General features: G+C 38.5%; 1 protein-coding gene across 1 annotated transcript in view; it reads left to right on the plus strand.

Moving 5' to 3' along the window:
- UGGT1 (UDP-glucose glycoprotein glucosyltransferase 1) overlaps positions 1-23,658 on the plus strand; it is a 108,982-nt gene that overhangs the window by 27,050 nt on the left and 58,274 nt on the right. The window contains exons 12-17 of the mRNA XM_018065924.1: positions 1,959-2,050; positions 3,241-3,391; positions 7,144-7,263; positions 8,340-8,425; positions 12,589-12,724; positions 14,626-14,757. Of these exons, the coding sequence (XP_017921413.1) occupies positions 1,959-2,050; positions 3,241-3,391; positions 7,144-7,263; positions 8,340-8,425; positions 12,589-12,724; positions 14,626-14,757 (717 nt within the window). The remainder of the gene's footprint in view (positions 1-1,958; positions 2,051-3,240; positions 3,392-7,143; positions 7,264-8,339; positions 8,426-12,588; positions 12,725-14,625; positions 14,758-23,658) is intronic.

Below are 23,658 nucleotides of genomic sequence, written 5' to 3' on the forward strand. Positions count from 1 at the left end.
ACTGATGGTAAAGTTGAAGCTCCAGTACTTTGGCCCCCTAATGTGAAGAACTTTGGAAAAGACCCTGATTCTGGGAAAGATTGAAGGCTAAAGGAGAAGAGGGTGGCAGAAGATGAGATGGTTAGATGACATCACTGACTCAATGAACATTATTCTGAGCAAACTCTGCGAAGTAGTAGAGGATGGAGGAGCCTCATGTGCTGCAGTCCATGGAGGTGGAAAGAGTCGGACACGGGTTAGCAACTGAACGACAACAACAATGCCTATTCAAAAAGCCTTTGTACTTTTTAGTGGTTGGTAGACCCTTTACATCTGGAAAATAATTTCCTTTAGTTTTGGGAAATTTTCCGGACTTATTTCTTTGCATTTGGTCTTTTTGGTTTCTCTTTTCTGTTTTTCTAGAACTCCTCTTTACTCTTTAAGATGTTATACCTTCTTGACTTGTTTGACCTAATTAAAAATGTTTTATTTCTTGTTTTCTAGTTCTTTTGTCTTTAATTTTTAAACTTTCTGGGATGGATTTTCAAACCATTTGTTGAGATTCTTTTCTTTAGTTGTCAAATTCTTAATTTACAAGGGTTATTGTTACTGGGTTCTTCTTTATATGGTGTTACTTTTCTGAAGATGTCAGTGGTTCATGTGTGTGTTTTCTTCTCTTTTCATAGTCTGTTTGCTTTTAAGTTGCCTTTCTTTTTGGCTTGGCCTCTTAAATGTTGGAGGCTTTCCTGAGATACCTGGTGATCTCTCACTAAATACTTGTATTGGAGAGCAAGACAATAAAAAACTGACTGAAAGCCCTAAGAATGCGCCTCTGTGACTGTCGGCTAAGGTGATATGGCCATTTCTTAGGGCACTCCAGTGACAGATCTTTACACTTTTCATCTTAAGCTGTGTAGTCTCCAGAAAAGGATCTTCTCATCTTCTGCCTGGCAGGGTTGTTGAAGCCCAGTAGAACAGAGCATTTGGTAATTTCCACTCGGTCACCTGTTTTCAGCATGGGATCCCCGCCCTCAGTTGTGTTTCATTTCTCATAGATCCCAGTCAGTAGGGTGTTGTGTTCACAGCCTTGGAGTGAGCAGATGTGGGGTTTTTCTTTCCCATGTAAAAATTTCTGATTCTCATTGATGCAGGTTTCTATTATCTACCCTTCTCTTACTTATCATTTATCTTCTCAGGGCAAAGAAGCAAAAGCTGTGGCTTTGGTATTGTTTTGTTTTATGTTTTTCCCACACAGTGCTAGATAGATCTTAGAGTTCATTGCTCTTGGTCCACTGGCTGGGGTCATGAAGGGAACTCAGCGGTCCCTGCTGCTCACTCCCAGCCCTGGGAGAGCTTAGGGATCCAAATTCTGTCCCTAGCATCTGATTTGTTTCTTTCCTTCTCTATTGTGTGGTGTCTAATGTATCATTAACAGTTCCGATTTCCTTGGAGAGGAAGAATTGAGTGGAAAGGATAGAAGTCAATAGAAGCTATGATACGGCATCAAAGCAGTGTTTCCAGTGGGTTAGGCGGTTCTGAAGGCTGCAGGGGCTGTGCAGTCGTGTGTGTCCCACCATGACTGTGAGCATCAGTTGGAGGGCCCCCTAACGGCCAGGCCTTAGAGAGCTTGGGTGCATATAGGTGCCGCCCTTAGCTCAGTGACTCAGTTTTTTGATATGCCTTAGTTTGGAGGTTTAAGGGAGGTATAGGGTTTTGAAACCCTTTTGGATCAGATCCCTGGACTTCATCCAGAAGGCCAGCTGTTAGTGACTGCTGGCTCAACCTTGACTAGTATCACAGACAGGCAAGGGTAGCAGAAAAGTAAATCTCAGCACTTGGCTTATTGAATACCCTCCCTACCCCAACATTGTAGGAAACAGTGTAATGATCATTGTCAATATTTGTACATAAAGCCAGAAACGTGGATATTTTTGTTAAACATTCTCTTCCTACTCCTTAATCCATTTTTAATATTTCAGTATTTCAAGGGAACTTTAGGGTTACAGCCTGGAGATTCAGCACTATTCATCAATGGACTTCATATTGATTTAGAGACACAAGATATATTCAGGTATGGATAAATATTTTTTACTCTGGAAAGTTTTAGTAATGTATGGCTCCTTGTGATATGTCCAGACTGTTGTTCCTCCTTGATGTGACATGCTGCAAAACCTGATGACTTAGCAGCCCAGTGAGTGCATTTAGGTAGTCCATATTCTGGCTGGGATGGGCAGAGAAATACTTCGCCATTTTTTATCATAACGTACATCTGATGCCTTGGACATTTAAGGTCCAAGTGTCTATCATTTGAATAGCTATCTTTTTGTTAAAATGTGGTTTAGGATTAAATTTCTCTAAATTGTCCCCATGAATTTTGGGATGGGTGAGTATGGAAGACAAGTGGAATTCTGATTTTATCTTTGAAATTAAAAGTGACATAGTTGACATTAAGGCTTTATAATAGTGAAAACAAAAGCTGTGGTTGGTTAATGCTTCAGAAGAAGCAGCTTCCACAGTAAGATACTTTTCACATTAATTTAATTAAGCTTTTATGTCCACATACTGCTTTCAGACCTAGTAAAAAAATTGGTAAAGAACACATTAAAAGACTGCTCTTGTTTTTATTTTATATTAAAAAAACATTAATTTCCCATACTATTACAAAACTGTGTACTAGCTTTTTATAAACACTTTTCAATAATGCAGAGATAAAGGAACTAAACAGTAAAGTCTTCATTTCGTTTCGTCTTCTTTAATCTTCCTTACCCTGCAGACCTTTTAAGTTGGGTGTGAATTCCTCCAGACCTTTTTCTGTGATCATATGTATATGGGCCTTGTGGGAATTGATACTGATATTGAAACACATATTATTTAGTGTATTTTTTGGTGTTACTAAATTATTTTCAGATAGTTGTAGATTCATGTGCAGTTATAAGAAATATCACGGGGAGATTACTTTAGTGTTTTTAAAAACATACGGTGTAAAATCCAGATTTAGGATTATTTCATCCTCAAATTGTGTGTGTGTGTGTAGTTAATCTCTACACAATGTATACATTGGTAAGTATAAATAAATATCAACCAAGAAGCAAATCTTACCCACTCTGTTCTTCATATTTGGACAAAATGAAGCAAGGGAAGAATCTCCTCTTTTGATTTCTCAGCTACTGTGATGGGGCATTGAGTTTGAACTGATGAATTTTTTCATGGTGAGAAATTTTTTTAGGGCCCTTTTTCCTAAATACTGTTTTTTTCCCCCAGTCTGTTTGATATATTGAGGAATGAAGCTCGGGTGATGGAGGGTCTACATAGACTGGGAATAGAAGGTGTTTCTCTGCATAATGTCTTGAAACTGAATATACAACCCTCTGAGGCCGACTATGCTGTAGACATCAGGAGCCCTGCTATTTCGGTAGGTATTCCGTGAGTGTCCAGGGGGTGATCTGGCCAATTATTTTATTATGGATCTCGCATTTGTCTTCTATGAAAGATAAGTTATTCCTGTCATCTCTTTCGTTGGCATCAAAGATTTGCAACAACTGCTTATATGGCATATGTGTATATAATAAAGTAGGCTCTTAAATGCTCCAGAAAGTAGAGTCATTTGGTTTAATGTGGTGAAGACAGTGATTTTTTGAATTTTATATCTCCTTAGGAGTCAGCTGAGCACCTCTTGGGAAAGTGTTTAGTTTTTTTAGTTGCGTGCTAGGCTTGCGTGATTTTGTTTAAAAATGTTATTTTAGCTACCCAGCCTTTAAGAAAAGACTCTGACATTTTATACTGAATGATTCATATAGATTAATATCTGCTGTGTGATGTCTCTGGGCCTTTGTCTCCTCAGATATGAGAGACTAGAGGGACTAGAGCTGCCTGGGGTAGTTGTGGTGAGAGTGATACAAGCGGTAGAGATGTACCCGCGCCTTTAGCTCTCCAGGCCCTTTTTCGTGCTGTCTGTCCTGCATTTATTTTAGGGACATTTTTTGGGAAGGGGAGTAATACAGAATGTAGATGTTTCCTACTTGAGTTCTCACTTGGTGTTATAACTGTTATGTTGATGAACACTGTTACGTGATTTGTTTTTCTGTAGAATTTTTTTCATTACAGAGTAAAGATATTGACATAACTAACAATCATAGGACCCATTGCCATACTTACTAAATATTAGTTTAATCATTTCATGTTTCCTTGGAAGAAAAGAAAAGATGTTTCAGTCAAAGCCCTGTTTATATCTGTTCCTAGTTCCACCCCTCTCCTCCCTGCAAGTAATTCATCTTTTGAAGTGGGCATTATTTGATCATTTTCTGTCACTTATTTGATCATTTTCTTCCCTGTCATATGTTTTTAAAATTCTGAAAAATGCCATATCTCAGTATCCTTCATCAAATTTTAAAAAAATGAGTTACTCAACAATTTTTTCAAGACTTATCTGCTTGATACATAAAGATCTAGTTTATCATGTCATGTTTTACATTTTTCTTATTTTTTAAAAATATCTTTTATAAATTAGCAATGTGGAATTTAAGACATACAAAAGAGTGTGTATTGAAAAAACTCTTCACTGAGCTGTCCAGTTTTTCTTCCTAGAAGCAATAGGCTTTATCAGTTCATTGTATATACTTCCAGAAATACTCTTTATATACATGAACAAAGTATTATACACATACTTTCCCACCCTGCTCTTTTGTACAAATATTATGTACCATTTAATCCATTTATTTTTTATGAATATTTTAGTCAGTTCAGTCACTCAGTTGTGTCCGACTCTTTGTGACCCCATGAAGTGCAGCACGCCAGGCCTTCCTGTCCATCACCAACTCCCAGAGTTCACCCAAACTCTTGTCCATCAAGTCGATGATGCCATCCAGCCATCTCATCCTCTGTCGTCCCCTTCTCCTCCTGCCCCCAATCCCTCCCAGCATCAGAGTCTTTTCCAGTGAGTCAACTCTTCACATGAGGTGGCCAAGTACTGGAGTTTCAGCTTTAGCATCAGTCCTTCCAAAGAACACCCAGGGCTGATCTCCTTCAGAATGGACTGGTTGGATCTCCTTGCAGTCCAAGACACTCTCAAGAGTCTTCTCCAACACCACAGTTCAAAAGCACCAATTCTTCGGTGCTCAGCTTTCTTCACAGTCCAACTCTCACATCCACACATGACCACTGGAAAAACCATAGCCTTGACTAGACAGTCGTTTGTTGGCAAAGTAATGTCTCTGCTTTTGAATATGCTATCTAGGTTGGTCATAACTTTCCTTCCAACGAGTAAGCATCTTTTAATTTCATGGCTGCAGTCACCATCTGCAGTGATTTTGGAGCCTCAAAAAATAAAGTCTGACACTCTTTCCCCATCTATTTCCCATGAAGTGATGGGACCCGATGCCATGATCTTCGTTTTCTGAATGTTGAGCTTTAAGCCAACTTCTCCACTCTCCTCTTTCACTTTCATCAAGAGGCTTTTTAGTTCCTCTTCACTTTCTGCCATAAGGGTGGTGTCATCTGCATATCTGAGGTTATTGATATTTCTCCCGACAATCTTGATTCCAGCTTGTGCTTCTTCCAGCCTAGCATTTCTCATGGTGTACTTTGCATATAAGTTAAATAAGCAGGGTGACAATATACAGCCTTGACGTACTCCTTTTCCTATTTGGAACCAGTCTGTTGTTCCATGTCCATTCTAACTGTTGCTTCCTGACCTGCATACAGACTTCTCAAGAGGCAGGTCAGGTGGTCTGGTATTCCCATCTCTTTCAGAATGTTCCACAGTTTATTGTGATCCACACAGTCAAAGGCTTTGGCATAGTCAACAAAGCAGAAATAGATGTTTTTCTGGAACTCTCTTGCTTTTTTGATGATCCAGTGGATATTGGCAATTTGATCTCTGGTTCCTCTGCCTTTTCTAAATCCAGCTTGAACATCTGGAAGTTCATGGTTCACGTATTGCTGAAGCCTGGCTTTGAGAATTTTGAGCATTACTTTACTAGCGTGTGAGATGAGTGCAATTGTGCGGTAGTTTGAGCATTCTTTGGCATTGCCTTTCTTTGGGATTGGAATGAAAACTGACCTTTTCCAGTCCTGTGGCCACTGCTGAATTAATTTTTTACTGTTTTGAGCAGTATTGTTATGGCCCTTTTGTACCTCTCTCTTTGTGCATTTGAGAATTTAATATTTGAGATAGATACCTAGAGGTGCAGTACTTAGTGGTAAGATAGTAGCAAAAGTTTCATCTTTGAAGTGAAGTGAGGTGAAAGTTGTTCAGTCATGTCCCACTTCTTGTGACCCCATGGACTCTCTCCAAGCCAGAATACCAGAGTGGGTAGCCTTGTGGGGTAGATACCTGGAGCTGCAGTACTTTGTGGTAGGATAGTAATAAAAGTTTCATCTTTAGTAGGTCATTTTCTCCAAAGTGACTGTTCCAGACTTCAGAATTGGATGAAAATGCCCATTGTTCTATATTTTTGCCTATTCTTGGATATTGACAATATGAATGAAATTACATTGTGCTTAGTTTATATTTCTTGGATTACTAGTGAAGCTGTGTATCTTTCCTTCTGTTAATTGCCCATTTAAAATTCCTCTATAAATTCCTTCTTCATATTTTTGACCCATTTCTATTTCTCATACGTTCCTTGACTTTTTAAATTGATATGTTAGATTTCTGTAGGTATTCTTGACACTAGTCCTTTATTGATTTTGTAAGTTGCAAATACCTCCTTATATTCTGTGGCTTGTGTTTTAGTCACTTTAAATAAAATTATTTATTGATTTATTTTTGGCTGTGCTGAGCCTTCCTTGCTTCATCTGGTCTTTCTATCGAGAGCAGGGGCTACTTCCTAGTGGCCGTGTGTGGGCGTCTCCTTGCAGTGGCTTCTCTTGTTGCCGGGCACAGGCAGTGGGCTTGTGGGCTTCAGCAGTGTGGCACATAGGCTTAGTTGGCTCACAGCGTGTGGGATCTTCCTGGACCAGAAATCGAACCTGTGCTCTCTGCATTGGGGACATTACCACTGGCCCAGAGGGAAGTACTGGTCACTCATTTTTCTACTTCATCTGTTTTTGAAAATGGTCTTTTCCTGTGTGATTCTTCTTGAAATAAAGTCTTAGTGTTATTGTTGCAAATTTTGCTGGTGGTAACTAAAGTATATACACCATGTTGTGTTCTTCGTTTTGTAGTGGATCAACAACCTGGAGGTTGATAGCAGATACAATTCATGGCCGTCGAGTCTGCAAGAATTGCTCCGCCCCACCTTTCCTGGAGTAATCCGGCAGATCAGGAAGAACCTGCACAACATGGTAAGTGGGGCTCCTCGTGGCTGGGCCATGGTCTCTGTTTCTCCCTTGCCTTCTTCCTTTTCTCTCACATCTAGAGCTCACTTCTCTCCTTTACTAGTTGCTTCTCTGCCTCGCTCCCGCCCCCCACTACCACCACTAAACATGTTCTTTTTCTAGCTCTGTGTTCAAACTGAAAGGGTTTGGAAATGTATTCATTGTAGGGCTATGAAATGTCCGTGTATAAGGAATGTTCCTCATCTTTAACCTGAGGGTTTAGATTGTCTTGAGTTTTAAGATAGTTCTCCTTTTTCACTCAGAAGATAAATTATATACTGTTTTTCTTGAGTAGCTTAGTCCCTGAAATTTGATAGTTCAGTTTATTCTCTTAAATAAATCTTTGCCAGCTCCTACTTTTTATCCTATTCCACTGCTTTAGAGAGATAGAGGTTCTTAGTTGGCCTCTTTCCCCGTCCCATGTCTTTCTCTTCCCTCATGTAGCTCCTGAAGAGGCGGGGCCGGTGAGGGCCGAGGCTGGCTTCCTGAGAACTCTTCAGGGAATCGATCTTCTGCACTTCCGTCACTCTTTCGAAACCCCCTCTTTTCCTTTCCTAGTCAAAATTTGTCTTTTTTTTTCTTGGCATATGAAATAATTTATTAAATGAGAACTTTATTTGATTCAGTGAGATGGCTATTATTTTTTAAAGCACATCATGAGAGCTTAATACATGATACCTATTATTGTGGTCTAAAAATTGGGTTCTGTCCTTTGAAATAAATACCCAAGAAGCTAATCTCTGTTTTCTAAAGTGGAAGAATTAATAAAATATGTAGTGTTAAGTAGTGAAGGATAGGAATAAGGTATCTGGATGTAGCTTTCATGTTAGCATAAGATCATGAGAAAATCATTTAGTCTTTGAGTACCATGTTCTTTGAATACAGAAGGAGGGTAACTGCTATTTGTATAATTTCTTTTTTATAAGGTTCAAAAGTAGCTGGAGGAAAACGGCCAGCCCAATAAGAAGACTTAAGGCATTTTTCCTGACCCAGTGACATTTGAATCAATGTCATTTCATGTTTTCCTTTCCCTCTTCCCATAGGTTTTCATAGTTGATCCTGCTCACGAGAGCACTGCAGAGTTGATGAACACAGCTGAGATGTTCCTCAGTAATCATATACCACTAAGGTAACATCATTGTTGATTTGATAATATAACATTTAGTTGAAGTTTTGTTTGTCATTCTTAAATGCAAATCTGGTACTATTGAACTTTAGGATAATTAATTGTGGGGATCATTAATAACAGTTTTATCTTTAGCTCAGTGTGAAGCCAGTGTATTTTGGGGTAGAGAACTTGATTCTTAATGAATAGAATCTTATTGTCATTGAGTTATTAGTAAATAGCCCATGTAAAAATAGCGTGTGATCTCAGTTTATTTTCCAGTGGAAGGGAATTTTCCTACATAAGTGTCCACATCACAAAGCCTACCTCCACTTTTGGCAGAGATAAGAAGTATTGCCAAGAACTTTTGTTAGACTCAGAGCTAAATGTATACACAGCTTTTTATAGATGCAACCAGACACATTTATTTCACTAAATAGTTTTTACCAAATCTACCAACAGAGTATTTAAATGGCTGAGTTTCCACTGTGCCTTTTAAGAACAATGTTTTAAGGTTTTACATATAAAGGTTAAAGTATTTTCACTCACATTCTAAATAATATCTGATAATTTTATGAGTTGATAAAATTTGAATTCTTAGAAAACATGAAAATAAAGAAGAAAAGAGCTCTTTAGTTAACAAATGTTATTGTGTGTTCCATACTTAGCACTGAGCTAAGTACTGTGAGTGGTATATAAGGCACATTTCTCCCCTCTTGGAAAAGTACAGCACCTACTTCCTGTAAGATACTTGGTTAAGTGCTGAGTGATATCCTTACTAGTTATAAGTTCTTTGGAATTTCAGGGAAACAAAAGACTATAGATGGATATTTGGGAAGGACAAAGGTTTCATGGCAAAGTTGGATTTAAGTAGACTTTGAAGAAAAAGGTGGGTTTTCATTGATGGAAAAGCAGAGGTTTTGCGTTCGATGAAATTTTTAATATAAACATGAATACTACCTGGCTCAGTGGTGGGTTACAGCCAGAGCTATGTTTGATTAAAAGGGAGATATAAGAGTAGTCATGTATGGATGTGAGAGTTGGACTGTAAAGAAAGCTGAGCACCAAAGAATTGATGCTTTTAAACTGTGGTGTTGGAGAAGACTCTTGAGAGTCCCTTGGACAGCAAGGAGATCCAACCAGTCCATCCTAAAGGAGATCAATCCTGAATATTCATTGGAAGGACTGATGCTGAAGCTGAAACTCCAATACTTTGGCCACCTGATGTGAAGAATTGACACATTAAAGGCCCTGATGCTAGGAAAGATTGAAGGTGGGAGGAAAAGGGGACAGCAGAGGATGAGATGTTTGGATAGGATCACTGAGTCAATGGATACGAGTTCGAGTAAACTCCAGGAGTTGGTGATGGACAGGGAAGCCTGGTGTGCTATAGTCATGAGGTTGCAGAGTTGGACACGGCTGAGTGACTGAACTCACTGAAAAGAAGAAAAAGAAGTTGGCTCATGGCACACAGTAGGCACTAGTTAAAAATTTACTGAATTGGATTGAGAGACAGGAACAAGGAGTGTGGTCTTCGGATTGCAAGGGCAGATAAGAAGAAGGCACTGGCCTCACAGGCGTGTTGTGAACAATTAGGGGAGAGGCAGACCAGCAGTTGTTTCCCTTTGTTGCGTTAATGTGGTGGCTGGGTTGTTGGCAGTTCAGTGAGGAGAGGAGAGAACGAATCTGAGAGCCTTCTTGCTGGTCCTTGATGAGGGACCGGGCCTGGAAGAACCCAAAGTCTGAATTTTGGAACTTAGTTAACAGAACGACTCTGATGCCCTTTTTAGAAACTGAATACCTGGGGAAGGGAAGTATTGACACTTTGTGAGGATATAATTAGGTTCTCTCCCTTATTTTTATTTTCATAAAAATAATATTTAGATCATTCCTGCCTGGAGCGTACTCATGTGATTTCTGTCATAAAAGAGATTTAAAAAAAAACCAGACAATTTTTAATCTAAAAACAAACCCTCTCAACCACCTTATCTTTGGATACACAAATTTTCCACATACATTCTGAGAGCATGATGTTTGAAATATGTTTATATTTTCTTCTATTTAAGCTGTACTTTAAAAAAATGAATAGACTTTGTATTTGTTAGAGCAGTGTTGATTAACGAACTGATGTTGCTGCATTCTTACTCGTGAAAGTCCATAGTTTACACCCGGGTTCACTGTTTGTGTTGTACATGTTGGGAATTTTGACAAATGTATAATGACATTTTCCACCATTATTTTGCAGCAGTATCATAGATTAGTTTCACTGCCCTAAAAATCTCTTGGGTGTCACCTATTGGTTCCTCCCTACCTCTCTCCTAGCCCCTGCCCGCAAATGACCTTGTTACTGTCTCTGTAGTTTTGTCTTTTCCCGCATCATAATGTATATAACATTTTCAGATTAGCTTGTTTCACTCAGCAGTACAGTTTGCTTTTAAGTTTTGTCCATGCCTTTTTGTGACTTGAGACCTCACTTCTTTTTATCACTGAGTAATATTCCATTATGTGGATGTCTTATATTTTTTCAATCCATTTGCACGGTAACAACATCTATGTTGTTTCCAGGTTAGGGCAGTTAGGAGTAAAACTGCTACAAGAATTTGTGTGCAGGTTTTTGTGTGGATATAAGCTTTCATTGCATTTGAGTTAAATACTGAGTGTGATTGCTTTATCTTACGGTAAAAGTGTGTTTAGTGTTTTGAGAAGCTGCCACATTATGTTTGAAGCGGTTGTATCATTTCACATTCTCACCAGCAACAAACGAGTGTTCCTATTGCTCCACATCCTTTCCAGACAGAGTTTTCTGTTTTGGGTTGTACCCTTTCTCCTAGGTGTGTGGTGGTATTTCATTATGGTTTTAATGTGAAATTCCCTAATAACAGTGATTTTGAGCATCCTTTTTTTAAAAAAAACTATTCTTAAAAAAATTTTTTTTTAAATTAATTTATTTTTGCCCACACTGGGTCTTTGTTGCTGCACCCTGTCTTTCTTTGGTTGTGGCGAGTGGGGGCTGCTTTCTGGTTGTGGTGTGTGGGTTTCTCAGGGCGGTGGGCTGTCTTGCTGTGGAACATTGGCTCATGGGCTCAGTAGCTGTGGTGCAGGGGCTTAGTTGTCCTGTGGCACATGGGATCTTCCCTGACCAGGGATCAAACCTGTGTCCGCTGCACTGACAGGTGAATTCTTAACCACTGGGCCACCACAGAAGTCCTTGAATGTCTTGTAATATGCTTTTTTGCTGATTGTATGTCTTGTTTGGTGAGATGCTTGTTCAGAGCTTTAGCCCAGTTTAACTTTTTAAAAATTATTAGTTTTAAGAGCTCTTAGCATATTCTGCATATCAGTCCTTTATCAGATATGTGTTCTGCACAGATTTTCAGCTAGTCTGTGGCTTGTCTTCAGTCTCTTAGCAGTTTCTTTAGCAGAACAGAAATTTTTAATTTAAATGGAGTCTAGCATACCCAGTTCTTTTTGTTGTGGGTCATGCTTTTGGGGTTAGACTTAAGAAGTTATTGCCAAACCCAGGATCACCTCGTTTTATCCTGTGTTATTTTCTGTGAGTTTTACAACTTTTTGTGTTTTACGTTTATGTCTGTGATCCATTTTAGTTAAAGACTGGCCGTTCTTCATTGCTTTTGCTCTGAGATGGAGTCTAGTGGCCTACCTATTGCCAGTGCAAATTTTTTTGGCCAGTCTGTAAATGTGTGATGGTGTCTCTTTGTGGTTTGTTCCTTTAAGTTTTACAATGTAATTAACTCTGGATATAGCTTTTTACTTAAGGGCAGTAGTAAAAATTTTAATGCTTTCCATTTGCCTATGATGCTCATATCGCTGGGTTGAAATCTCAAAATCCACTGCACCCATGTATGTTTTCACATTCTGAGAATTTTCACTTCTCATAATTTTGATTTAAAAACAGAACGAAATCTCCATCTAAAACTATAGCAATATCTTACATGTCAGTGATGTCTCATTTCATGATCTTGAAACAACTTGCTTCAATAGTTATAGTCTAAGCCACCTTTGGGAACTTGCTTTTTTTATTCTTAAGTGATGAATAGCTTTGCCAACCACGTTAGAGAATGACGTGAACTGTGTTTTGTAAGACGATGCCTTTCCTTTTTTTTGACGGGTTGCATTCTTGGAGATGTTTCATTTGCTTCTTTTTGCTCACCCCTTTCTCCCCCCAGACTTGGTTTAATCTTTGTGGTTAACGACTCTGAGGACGTTGATGGGATGCAAGATGCTGGAGTGGCTATTCTGAGAGCGTATAACTATGTTGCGCAAGAAGTGGACGATTATCACGCCTTCCAGATTCTGACACATGTATGTTTCTGTTCAAAGTGGTGAATAATTTCTAAAAATCTAACTTACTCTCAGAAACAGTATGTGGTAAGGGGATTCTGTATTTCTGGAAAGAGAACAAGGTAAAGTATTCACAAACTTTCTGCATTTTATATGTTAGGAGTTGCCTTTATTGATACACTAATGTTACTAATAGATTGTTGAGATTTCAGCTAAGATTCCTTAGATACTAAATACATTAATATATCCTGGTCTTCGGCCTTTAGACAATTTGAAATTGCAGGTTAACGCCTTTTGGTAACTGTGATGTTCTCTACTTGTTTAAAAAACTTTACTCTTTTTCAAGACCATCATGATATTTTCATTAGGGATCCATTTAATATTCAAGTCATAAAATTCTTATTATCTGTTTTCTCTATTTTTAACTGGAAACTCTGTAATGTTCTGAATTATATATATGTATTTTGAGATACTTGCTCAAGTTCAAGCAGAGAACTCTCCTTGTTTTTTTTTCTTCTATTTTTGAGTATTAAAAGTTTATAAGTAGTAGTTGTTTTGTTTACAAATTAGTTTTAATTATTTAAAAGCTACTTTAAAGCAGTTGATTTTCACTACTTCTGCTTTACCTGTAATCATGGTGGCAGTCTGCTGTTTATTATGCTTGTTTTGTTTATTGTTTAGAGATTCAGTCAGAGGCTTTTTTTTTTTTAAAAATTAATTGAGTGTTCCTTTATTTATTTGGCCAGCCTTTATTAAAGATGCACCCTTTACAAAGAAGTGCAAGCTTTCCTCCATCCTCCAACACCTTACAATCTATTGGGGGACGCCTCCACACAGACGATGTGGTTCTGTGTAGCACCGCTGGCTACAGCAGCATGAGAACCTCACTCCACGCGGAGTGAGGGTGTTCTTGTGGAGTGTAAAGTTGTCTCAGCTCTGCGTAGGTGAACAGACAGGAGTCAGTGAACAGTGACTGCAGGTCAGAGGTGGTGACTCCAGGTTGTTAGTGTGACTTGAACAGAATATCGTGAGCGCAGAGTGGAGCAGGGAACCTGGTCACTGAGCCCACTGGGCTGCGTAACAGGTATCCAGGTCTAGAGTTACACCCCAGTCCAACTGAAAAGCCGCACTGTGATGCGTATATGGAGGTGGATCTGGTGAAGGGTGGAGAAAGAGGCGCGAGTCCTAGTTGATGAGCTGATGCTGTGACCTCTGGGAGAAGTAAGGGTGGACCCATGATTAGCAGTAGGCTGTGGAGAATGAAATAGGTTCATGTGAAGTTACTGAGGATAAGGGGTTTAAAGTCTGCTTTTTAAAGTATTTTCCCCTAAGGATAGTGAGTTTTCTTTTTAGTCACAAAAGGAAAAAAATTATGTTTTTTATTAAAATGTTTTAAAAACAGTATTGAAGTGTCAGTTAAAAATCTCTTCCCCCCTCTCCTTAATTCTACTTCCTAAAGGCAGCCACTGTTAAAAGCTTGCTTAGTATATCCTTCCTATGCTTAGCTGTGTATGCACAGACACAGTTTTGTTGTTTGTTTTGTGTCTGCCTTTTACAAACAGGGATTATGCCATACATATTTTGAAACTCTTTTCCCCTTAAACATCATGGACATGAATGCTTATTTCAAGGATTACTTACAAGTATTCAGATTTAAAAAAAAATTAACAGATTGTTGTGTTTTGGACTTTTAACGTGTGAGAATGAACTGACTGAGTTATTTTACGAATATATAGTTTCTAACATAAGAAGGCATAAGGAAGTAATACAGAAAAGGGAGAACTGCTAATATGTCCCATTTGCCCTTTAAGAGAAATAGCTATTTTTTTCTTTTTCCTCTGCATTCTGAAATCTTTTGTAATAAGTACTCTGAAATTTTGGATTTGAAAGTGTAGTTGGTTACTTGGTTTTTCTTTCTTTAGATGTATAACAAAGTAAGGACTGGAGAAAGAGTGAAAGTTGAACATGTGGTCACTGTCCTGGAGAAGAAATATCCGTATGTGGAAGTGAATAGCATTTTGGGAATTGACTCTGCATATGATCAGAATCGAAAGGTAAACATTCTCTGGTGTTTCTCATCTGACTGCAACACTATGCTTTCCTTACCTCCCCTTATTATTGAAAATGAAAGTCACTCAGTCTGTCTGACTCTTTGTGACCCCATGGACTATAGTATACAGTCCATGGAATTTTCCAGGCCAGAATACTGGAGTGGGTAGCCTTTCCCTTCTCCAGGGTGTCTTCCCAACCCAGGGATCAAACCCAGGTCTCCTGCATTGCAGGTGGATTCTTTACCAGCCGAGCCACCAGGGAAGCCCAAGAATACTGGAGTGGGTAGCCTATCCCTTCTCCAGTGGATCTTCCTGACCCAGGAATCGAACCAGGATCTCCTGCATTGCAGGCGGTTTGTTTACCAATTGAGCTATTAGGATTTCTATTAATATAGGTGGTGGTGGTGAAATATTTAGATACTTAGCATTTAAAAAATTTAGAAACCAGATCACTTTTTTATCTTTGCAAATATAGTTTATTTTTCAATTTTGTAAAGGTATCTTTAGCTGGTCTATTAGCTATTAAGTTGAAAAATAATTTATCTTTATTATGCAGTGGTAGTACTTATGTGATGTATTTTCCAGATAAAAGCTGCTGGAAGTATATGATGTATGCTTGTTAGGGTATGATGAATAGCCTAATGTGTGTCCTGTATTTAATTGTTTAGACTAAAGGTGGAAATGTAGTAAGAAATGTAATAAACAGAATGGCAAAGTCTGATAATAAAGATGTAGGGAAATATTTTAAAATCTTTGTTTAAAGATAATAATGAGACAAGTAAATACAGTGAAGGACCTTTATTGCAAACAGTAAAATGGGTGGTTAGTTTATTGAAAATAAGTGTTAAGGCAAGGAATCGAAATACATTTCTGAAACAATTTAAAACAGTAAGAGTATATTCATTTACCAACTTTTTTCATTTCTTTGAATGAAAGACAAGACCTTTGATTCATCTGCTTGGAGATCTGAGCTATCATTTCATTAGAAACCATACTGATAATGAATGCATTTTTTGTAATTGGTCTTTTGTCTGAGTACAGAATCCTAGATTCTATAATTTCCGTCTCAAGTCTTATGTACACCGAATTCAGTACCAGTTGTTTTTAGCCTTTTGCTTTTTTGCTTTTCTCATCATTCAGTTTATTTTCATTTCCTCCCTTCCTCTCGTTTAATTTAACTTAATATAATTTTATTAAGGTAACATTGCAGAGTTGACTCATTGGAGAAGACTCTGATGCTGGGAGGGATTGGGGGCAGGAGGAGAAGGGGACAACCGAGGATGACATGGCTGGATGGCATCACGGACTCGATGGACGTGAGTCTGAGTGAACTCCGGGAGATGGTGATGGACAGGGAGGCCTGGTGTGCTGCGATTCATGGGGTCGCAAAGAGTCGGACACGACTGAGCGACTGAACTGAACTGAACTGAACATTGATTTATAACATCATAAGTTTCTTGTGTACAACATTTTATTTCTACTTCTGTATCCCCTACAACTTGCTCACCAAAAATTTAGTTTCTACCCATCACTATACAGTTAGTTGATCCTATTTGCTCATTTCTTCCTCTCCAGTGTCCACTACTGTGTTACATGTTTGTTTTTGTTTGGTTTGTTCATTTATTTTGTTTTGCTTGTTAATTAGATTTTTATATTTCACATATAAGTGAAATCCTGTGGTATTTGTCCTTTTCCATCTGCCTTTGTTTCACTTAGCTTATTAACTTCAAGGTCCATCCATGTTGTCACAGATGGCAAGATTTCATCTTCTTTTTATGGTTGAGTAGCAGACTGAGTGACGTCACTTTCACTTTTCACTTTCATGCATTGGAGAAGGAAATGGCAACCCGCTCCAGTGTTCTTGCCTGGAGAATCCCGGGGACGGGGGAGCCTGGTGGCTGCCGTCTATGGGGTGGCACAGAGTCGGACACGACGGAAGCGACTCAGCAGCAGCACAGCACAGCAGCAGCAGCAGCAGTCTGTAGTATGTGTGTGTATCTCATATCTTTATCCATTCATCTATTGATGGACATTTGGGTTGTTTCTGTATCTTGGCTGTTGTAAACAGCATCATGATGAACATAGAAGTGCATATATTGTTTTACATTAGTATTTTCATTTTCTTTGGATAAATTACCAGAAGTAGAATTATTGAATCTTATGGTAGTTCTATTCTTAACTTTTCTGAGGAATCTCCATACTGTTTTTCATAGTGGCTGGACCAATTTACATTCCGACAGTGCAAGAGGATTCCTTTACTCCACATCAGTTCAGTTCAGTTCAGTTGCTCAGTCGTGTCTGACTCTTTGCCACCCCATGGGCTGTAGCACGCCAGGCATCCCTGTCTTATCACCAACTCCCGGAGTTTACCCAAACTCATCTCCATTGAGTCAGTGATGCCATCCAACCATCTCACATACTTAGCATTTTTTGTTGTCTGTCTTTTTTACAGCAGTCATTTTGGCAAGTGTGAGGTGATAGCTCACTGTGGTTTTGATTTGTATTCCATGATGATTAGTGATATTGAACATCTTTTCATGTGCCTGTTGGCCATCTGTATGTCTTTGGAGAAATGTCTATTCAGGTCTCTGCTCATTTTTTAATCAGGTTGTTTTTGTTGTTGGTGGTGGTGGTTTGAGTTGTTTGAGATCTTTACATATATTTGCATATTAATCTCTTATTGGATATTATTTGCAAATATCTCTCATTTTGTAGGTTGTTTTTTCATTTTAGTGATTTTTTTTTTTTTTTTTGCTGTGCAGAAGCTTTTTTCATTTTATATAATTCCATTTGTTTATTTTTACTTTTGTTTTCCTTGCCTCAGTAGGCATATCTAGAAAAATATTGCTAAGACCAAAATGAGCATATTGCCTTTCTTTTTTCTTGGAGCTTTGTGGTTTCAGGTTTTACATTAAAGTTTTTGATTCATTTGAGTTAATTTTTGTTTATGGTGTGAGACAGTGGTCTAGTTTCTTTCTTTCTTTTTTTTTTTGCATGTGGCTGTCCATTTTTCCCAACACCATTTGTTGAAGAAACTATCATTGCTCCATTGTATGTTCTTTGCCCCTTTGTCATAAATTGTCCCTATATATTTGGTTTTGTTTTCGGGCTGTTATTTCTTGTTCCATTGATCTATGTATCTGTTTTCCTGCCAGTGCCATGCTGTTTGGATTACTATGGCTTTGTAATATAATTGGAAGTCAGGAAGTATAATGCCTCCAGCTTTGATGTTTTTCTCAGGATTGTTTTGGCTATTTGGGGTCTTTTATATTTCTGTATAAATTCAGAATTTTTGTTCTATTTCTATGAAAAATGTTCTCGAGATTTCAATAGGGACTGGATTGCATCTGTTAATATAAATTGCCTTGGGTAATACAAATGTTTTAACAGTGTGAATTTTTCCAGTCTGCGAGCATGAAATATTTTTCCATATATTTGTGTCTTCAGTTTTTTCAGCAGTCTTACAGTTTTCAGTGTGTTGCAGGTCTTTCACCCACCTGGTTAAATTTTTTCCTAGGTGTCCTATTGCTTTTGTTGTGATTATAAACGTTAATTTCTCTTTGTGCTTAGCATATAGAAATGCAACATATTTTATGTTGATTTTGTATCTTATAGTTTTACTGCATTCGTTTATTATTTCTAGTAATTTTTTAGTGTAATCTTTACAGTTGTTTTACACATAAAATCATGTCATTTGCAAATAGTAATGGTTATTGGGCTGGCCAGGGTGTTCCTTTGGTTTTTACGTAAAAATAAAAACCACGTTTTCATTTTCACCTAGAACTTTATTGAACAGCATATTCACCATTTTGTTCCACTACCTTCAGCCATTTTCGAGGCAACTTCCTAATTCCATCTTCCCAAAACTTTTTATTGTTTTGAGCAAAGAACTATTCCAGGTGGCTTTTATAGCCTTTCAGGAAGTGGAAACTTTTTTCATTAAGAGAATTTTGTAAAGACTGAAATAAATGGAAATCCGAAGGTACGATGTCTGGAGAATACAGCAGATGAACCAGAACTTCCCAAACTATAATAGTTTTTGCCTGGTCATTAAAGAAACTTGTGGCCTTGCATTATCCTAGTGGAAGATTATTCATTTTCTCTTGACTAATTTTGGATGCTTTTTGTTGAGTGCTACTTTCAGTTGGTCTAATTGAAAATAGTACTTGTTGGAATTAATCATTTGGTTTGATGGAACAAGCTCATAATACAGGACTCCCTTCTCATCCCACCGTATATACAATATCACCTTTTCTAGATGAAGACTGGCCTTTGGTATGATTGGTGGTGGTTCCATGATCTGTTCCATTCCACATTATTGTACAATATCCATTTTTCATCACCTGTCACAATTTGTTTTAAAAGCAGAATGTTTTCATTACAAGTAGAGAATCACATGCAGAAATATAGTCAAGAAGGTCTTATTCACTTGTGTGGAACCCAAACATCAAAGCAATTAATGTAACCAAGCTGGTGCAAAATGACTTTCAATGCTTGATTTGGGTATTTTTAGTATGTCTTTTATTTCCCTTTCTCAATTCATGTCTTGGTTTGATTGCTGTCAGCTTCAACTGGTCTACCAACTGTGGAGAATTGTCTGGTGAGAAATCTCCAGCACAAAATTTTGCAAACCACTTTTGACAGTCATAGCACATTCCACGTTCTCCATACGCTGCATAAATCTTCTTTTGAGCTTCAGTTGTGTTTTTACCTTTCTGAATAAAGCATAATTATGTCAGAAAGGTTGCTTTTTCCCTCCCATCTTCAGTATTAAAGTGGCTATGCAAAAACTCACCAATATTAATAAGTTTTTTTAAAAAAATCCTTGCTGATGGGACAGCTGTCACAATATGGTCTATTAAAATTGTTTCAAAGAAAGTGAAGACAACTGAACACTACTATAACTACCTCTGCTCTCTTCTGGTTTCCACTTGAATAGTGTATCTTTTTTATCCTTTCTTTCACTTTTGAGTCTTTCTGTGTTCTTAAAGCAGCAGTGAGTTGTAGGCTTATATAGTTGGGTCTTATTTTTTAATCTATCCAGCTGTTGTATACCTTTTGATTGGAGAATTTAATACAGTAACAGAGTGATTATTGATAGGTAAGGGACATATAATAACCATTTCATTAGTTATTTGAGGCTGATTTGTATTTCCTGTTTTTTCTTCCTCTCTTGCTGCCTCCCTTTGTGAACTGATGGTTTTCCATAATGGTATGCTTTGGTTACTTTCTCTTTGTCATTTGTGAACCTACTGTAGATTTTTGTTTTGTGGTTACTATGAGTCTTACATAAAATATTTTGTAGATATTAACATCTCTTTTATGTTGATGCTTTAATTTTGATCACTTATAAAAACTACTCTTTTATTCCCTCCTCCTCTTTATTTTGGGCATCACAATCTAATTCTATAGTATGTGCTGTGCTGTGCTGTGCTTAGTCATTCAGTCATATTTGACTCTTTGCGACTCCGTGGACTGTAGCCCGCCAGGCTCCTCTGTCCATGGGGGTTCTCCAGGCAAGAATGCTGGAGTGGGTTGCCCTGCCCTCCTTCAGGGGATCTTCCCACCCCAGGGATCGAACCCAGGTCTGCTTCATTGCAGGCAGATTCTTTACCATATATATTTAATAGCAAATTATTATAGCCTTAGTTACTTGTAAAACTCTTGTGTGTGTGTGTGTGTGTGTGTTTTTTTTTTTTGCTTTTCATTAGCATATTCTTTATATTGAAAAACAGAAAGATGGAGTTTCATGGGTGAACTGCATCATCTTTAGAGGGGAATCCAAGTGACTGTTCTCTTTGAGTGTGGAGGTCATTGCTACAAAATTTGCGGTTGAGGGCTCTCTCATGCTTCATCTGAATACTCTTGTCATTTGTAGAGTTAACTTTCTTTTTTCTTTGATGCCCTCTGACTGGATAATTGCAAAGTTTCTGTCTTTTAACTTGTAGATTCTTTTCTTTGACTTGATTTCACTCTGATGTTAATGTTATATTGTTTTTTATTTCATTCATTCTATTCTTCAGCTCCAGAATTTCTGTTTGGTTCTTTTTTATGCTCTCTCTCTTTGTCAAAATTCTAATTTTGTTTGTGTATTGTTTTCTCAATTTTACTGAATTGTCTTTCTGTGTCTTGTAGCTCATTGAGTTTCCCTATAACAGCTATTTTGAATTCCTTAATGTGTAAATTGCAGATTTCCATGTCTTCAGGATTGGTTACTAGAAGATTACTGTGATCCTTAGGTAATGTTATAGTTTCTTGAATTTTTTGCATATTCGTTGCATCTGTATGTTGTTACCAGAAGTGACTGGTAGCAGTCACGTCTCCCAGTCTTTGCTCTCTGCTTTGGGAGAAAAATACCTTTCATTCCAGCCTTGTTAGGAATTCTGAGGCTTTCTCAGAACATCTGTGGGTACACCTACTCCATGCTGTTGTTCCCTCTTGGGCAGATTTCTGAAGCTTGTTTAACTCCTCTTGTTCTACAGTGCCCCAGGCTGGGTGCTGACAGGCCCGTTTTTTGTTTTTCCCAAAGTGGCACTACAGCTCAAATTTTGTCTGTTTCCGGCCCATGGATGTGGACTGGCTTTCTGTATGTCCTCATTAGCCACTGGCGAAGTTCACTCTTGCTGCCGTTATCAGGATTGCACACTGGGAGCCAGCCGCTGTGTGTGGGTTTATGTGGGTAAAGGTGTGTAGAGCACTGTAGGGGGATCTGGGGGGATCTGTGAATGGGATGTCCTGGGCGGCTCTTAGGTGAGCTTCTTGATGCAGTAAGTGGGATCTGCCTTCCTTAAATGGCCAAAGAGCGCTGGCTGCCGCTCTCCCGGCCTCTTCCCACTTGGTGAAGCTGCTCACAGTTCTATATTCTGGATGGGGCAGAACAGAAATGAGGCTCTTTGCCAGCATCTGACATAGTTGGGGAAGCTGGGTGCTTAGTCCCTTGCTCTTACTTCCCCTGTAGAAGAGACTGTAGACTCAGAAGATCTCTTGTGTCTCTAAGCTGTGCTGACTTGGGAGGAGAGTGACATGAATGAAGTCAGACTGTTTCTCTCAGTCTCGCCAGTGTGTCCAGTGGGCAAAGTCGTGGAACTTCTCTGCTGGAAACCTAGACCTTCTTTGGCATCGTATCCGCGGGTGATTGCTTAAGATCGTGTTCCCAGGAGTTCCCTGGAGCCAGCTCAAAGGCCAGTGCAGAGGCCACAGCCATTGTCAAAGTCCGTCTGCCTGTTTCCTGCTGCATGGGTGGGCAACAGTTCTCCTGGGCCACTTGGTGTTTGGTTTTGGATTCCAGAACTCCCACAAAGACACTTTTGCCTGTGGATGGATGCCAAATCATTGCTTTTCTGTGAGGGAGGCACTAATGAGGGGTGTCTTTTTCAGCCGTGAAACTGATATCACTCCTTTGCGTGCGTGCTCAGTCACTTGCTTGTGTCCGACTCTTTGCCACCCCATGGACTGTAGCCCGCCAGGCCCCTCTGTCCATGGGGTTATCCTGGCAAGAGTACTGGAGTGGGTTTTCATTTCCTCCTCCAGGGGATCTTCCTGACCAGGGATCGAGCCCACATCTCCTGCATTGGCAGGTGGATTCTTTACAGCTGAGCCACCTGGGAAGCCCCCAAATCACTCCTGCCCCAGTGTTAAATCTCCTTGTTTTCAGGAATATCCAGCTGGGTTTGAAGTTGAAGCTGATCATGAGGTCTGCTCAGTTTAGAGTGAACATATTTCCATTATTGTATTGCAACCTTTTGTTCAGTCACTTTCCTTTTATATTTTTAATAAAATAATATTGATAATGGGCACGTGCTGGTGATTTTTTTCACAACCAACATGAGTAGTACTCTCATGTAGAAAAAGAAAAAGTGAAATAAAAGGAAAGAAGGGCCACTTGAGAATATTTGAGGAAATTAATGGAATTTTCTCATATTTCACATTTGGAAAATGTTTAACTTTGATTTTCTATCATTCTGTTGAAGAAAAATTATGTACTGCCGTTTTTATTGTGGGTGATTGCTCTATCAAAAGGAATTGCTTGAAAACATTGAATACAGTGGACAAATTGGAGGAAAGGGTGTTCTTTTACTGTTTATATTTTATTAATAACATTCTTTGATGATACATATGCAGAGTTGGATGTATTAAAGATGAAGGACATAGTCTATGATATTAATGGTTTTCAAGCATAATAATGTGAGAAGGAGTATTAAGCTTCTAGGGCATGGATCACTAGTACCTGAACACCTGTCCTGGATGGTAAAGCCTCCCAACTTGCCTTTTTAAACCTGAAAGGGCATATGTTAATGGACTGCTAAAACAATGCTGGAAACATAATTGTTACGTTAAGAGAAATGATAACATTCTAAAATTTACCTCTTATGATCAGTTTATCCTGTGCAGCAGATAATCAGTTATTACATCGTCTTGAATTTTCATTTATATTCAAACGAATAATTCACTCTTGAAATACAGGCCTTCAGTGATAGCTAATATACATACACAGACACGACGACGGTAAGAAAATGGCACACTGTTTTCCTGTCACGCTTCTCTCATACAGTGCGTAATTAGCAAGCACTGGTAAAGAGACACCTGCTTCTGAAGAAGGATATATTCAGTCTCAAGTTCTGATTTCATTTAGCAGATTATACACTCATTGAAAAATGAAGAAACTCACAGCCAATATTGGGTTTGTGTATATGTGTGAAAAATGTTTCAAGAAGCAGTCTCCACTGCAATAAATGTGAGGTGATCATTCTTTTACACCTATTGATATAGAAATCGATCAATGAAAGAGAGAGATATCATTAAGAATTTAACATTTAGCTCCTTACATTTGTAAAACAGTTTCATCTAAATAAGTTATATAATCTCTATCTGCGTGTGTGTGTGCTCAGTTGCTTCAGTTGCGTC

This window comes from Capra hircus, chromosome 2 (genome assembly GCF_001704415.2).
Source record: "Capra hircus breed San Clemente chromosome 2, ASM170441v1, whole genome shotgun sequence".
In the NCBI taxonomy this organism is placed as follows: domain Eukaryota; kingdom Metazoa; phylum Chordata; class Mammalia; order Artiodactyla; family Bovidae; genus Capra; species Capra hircus.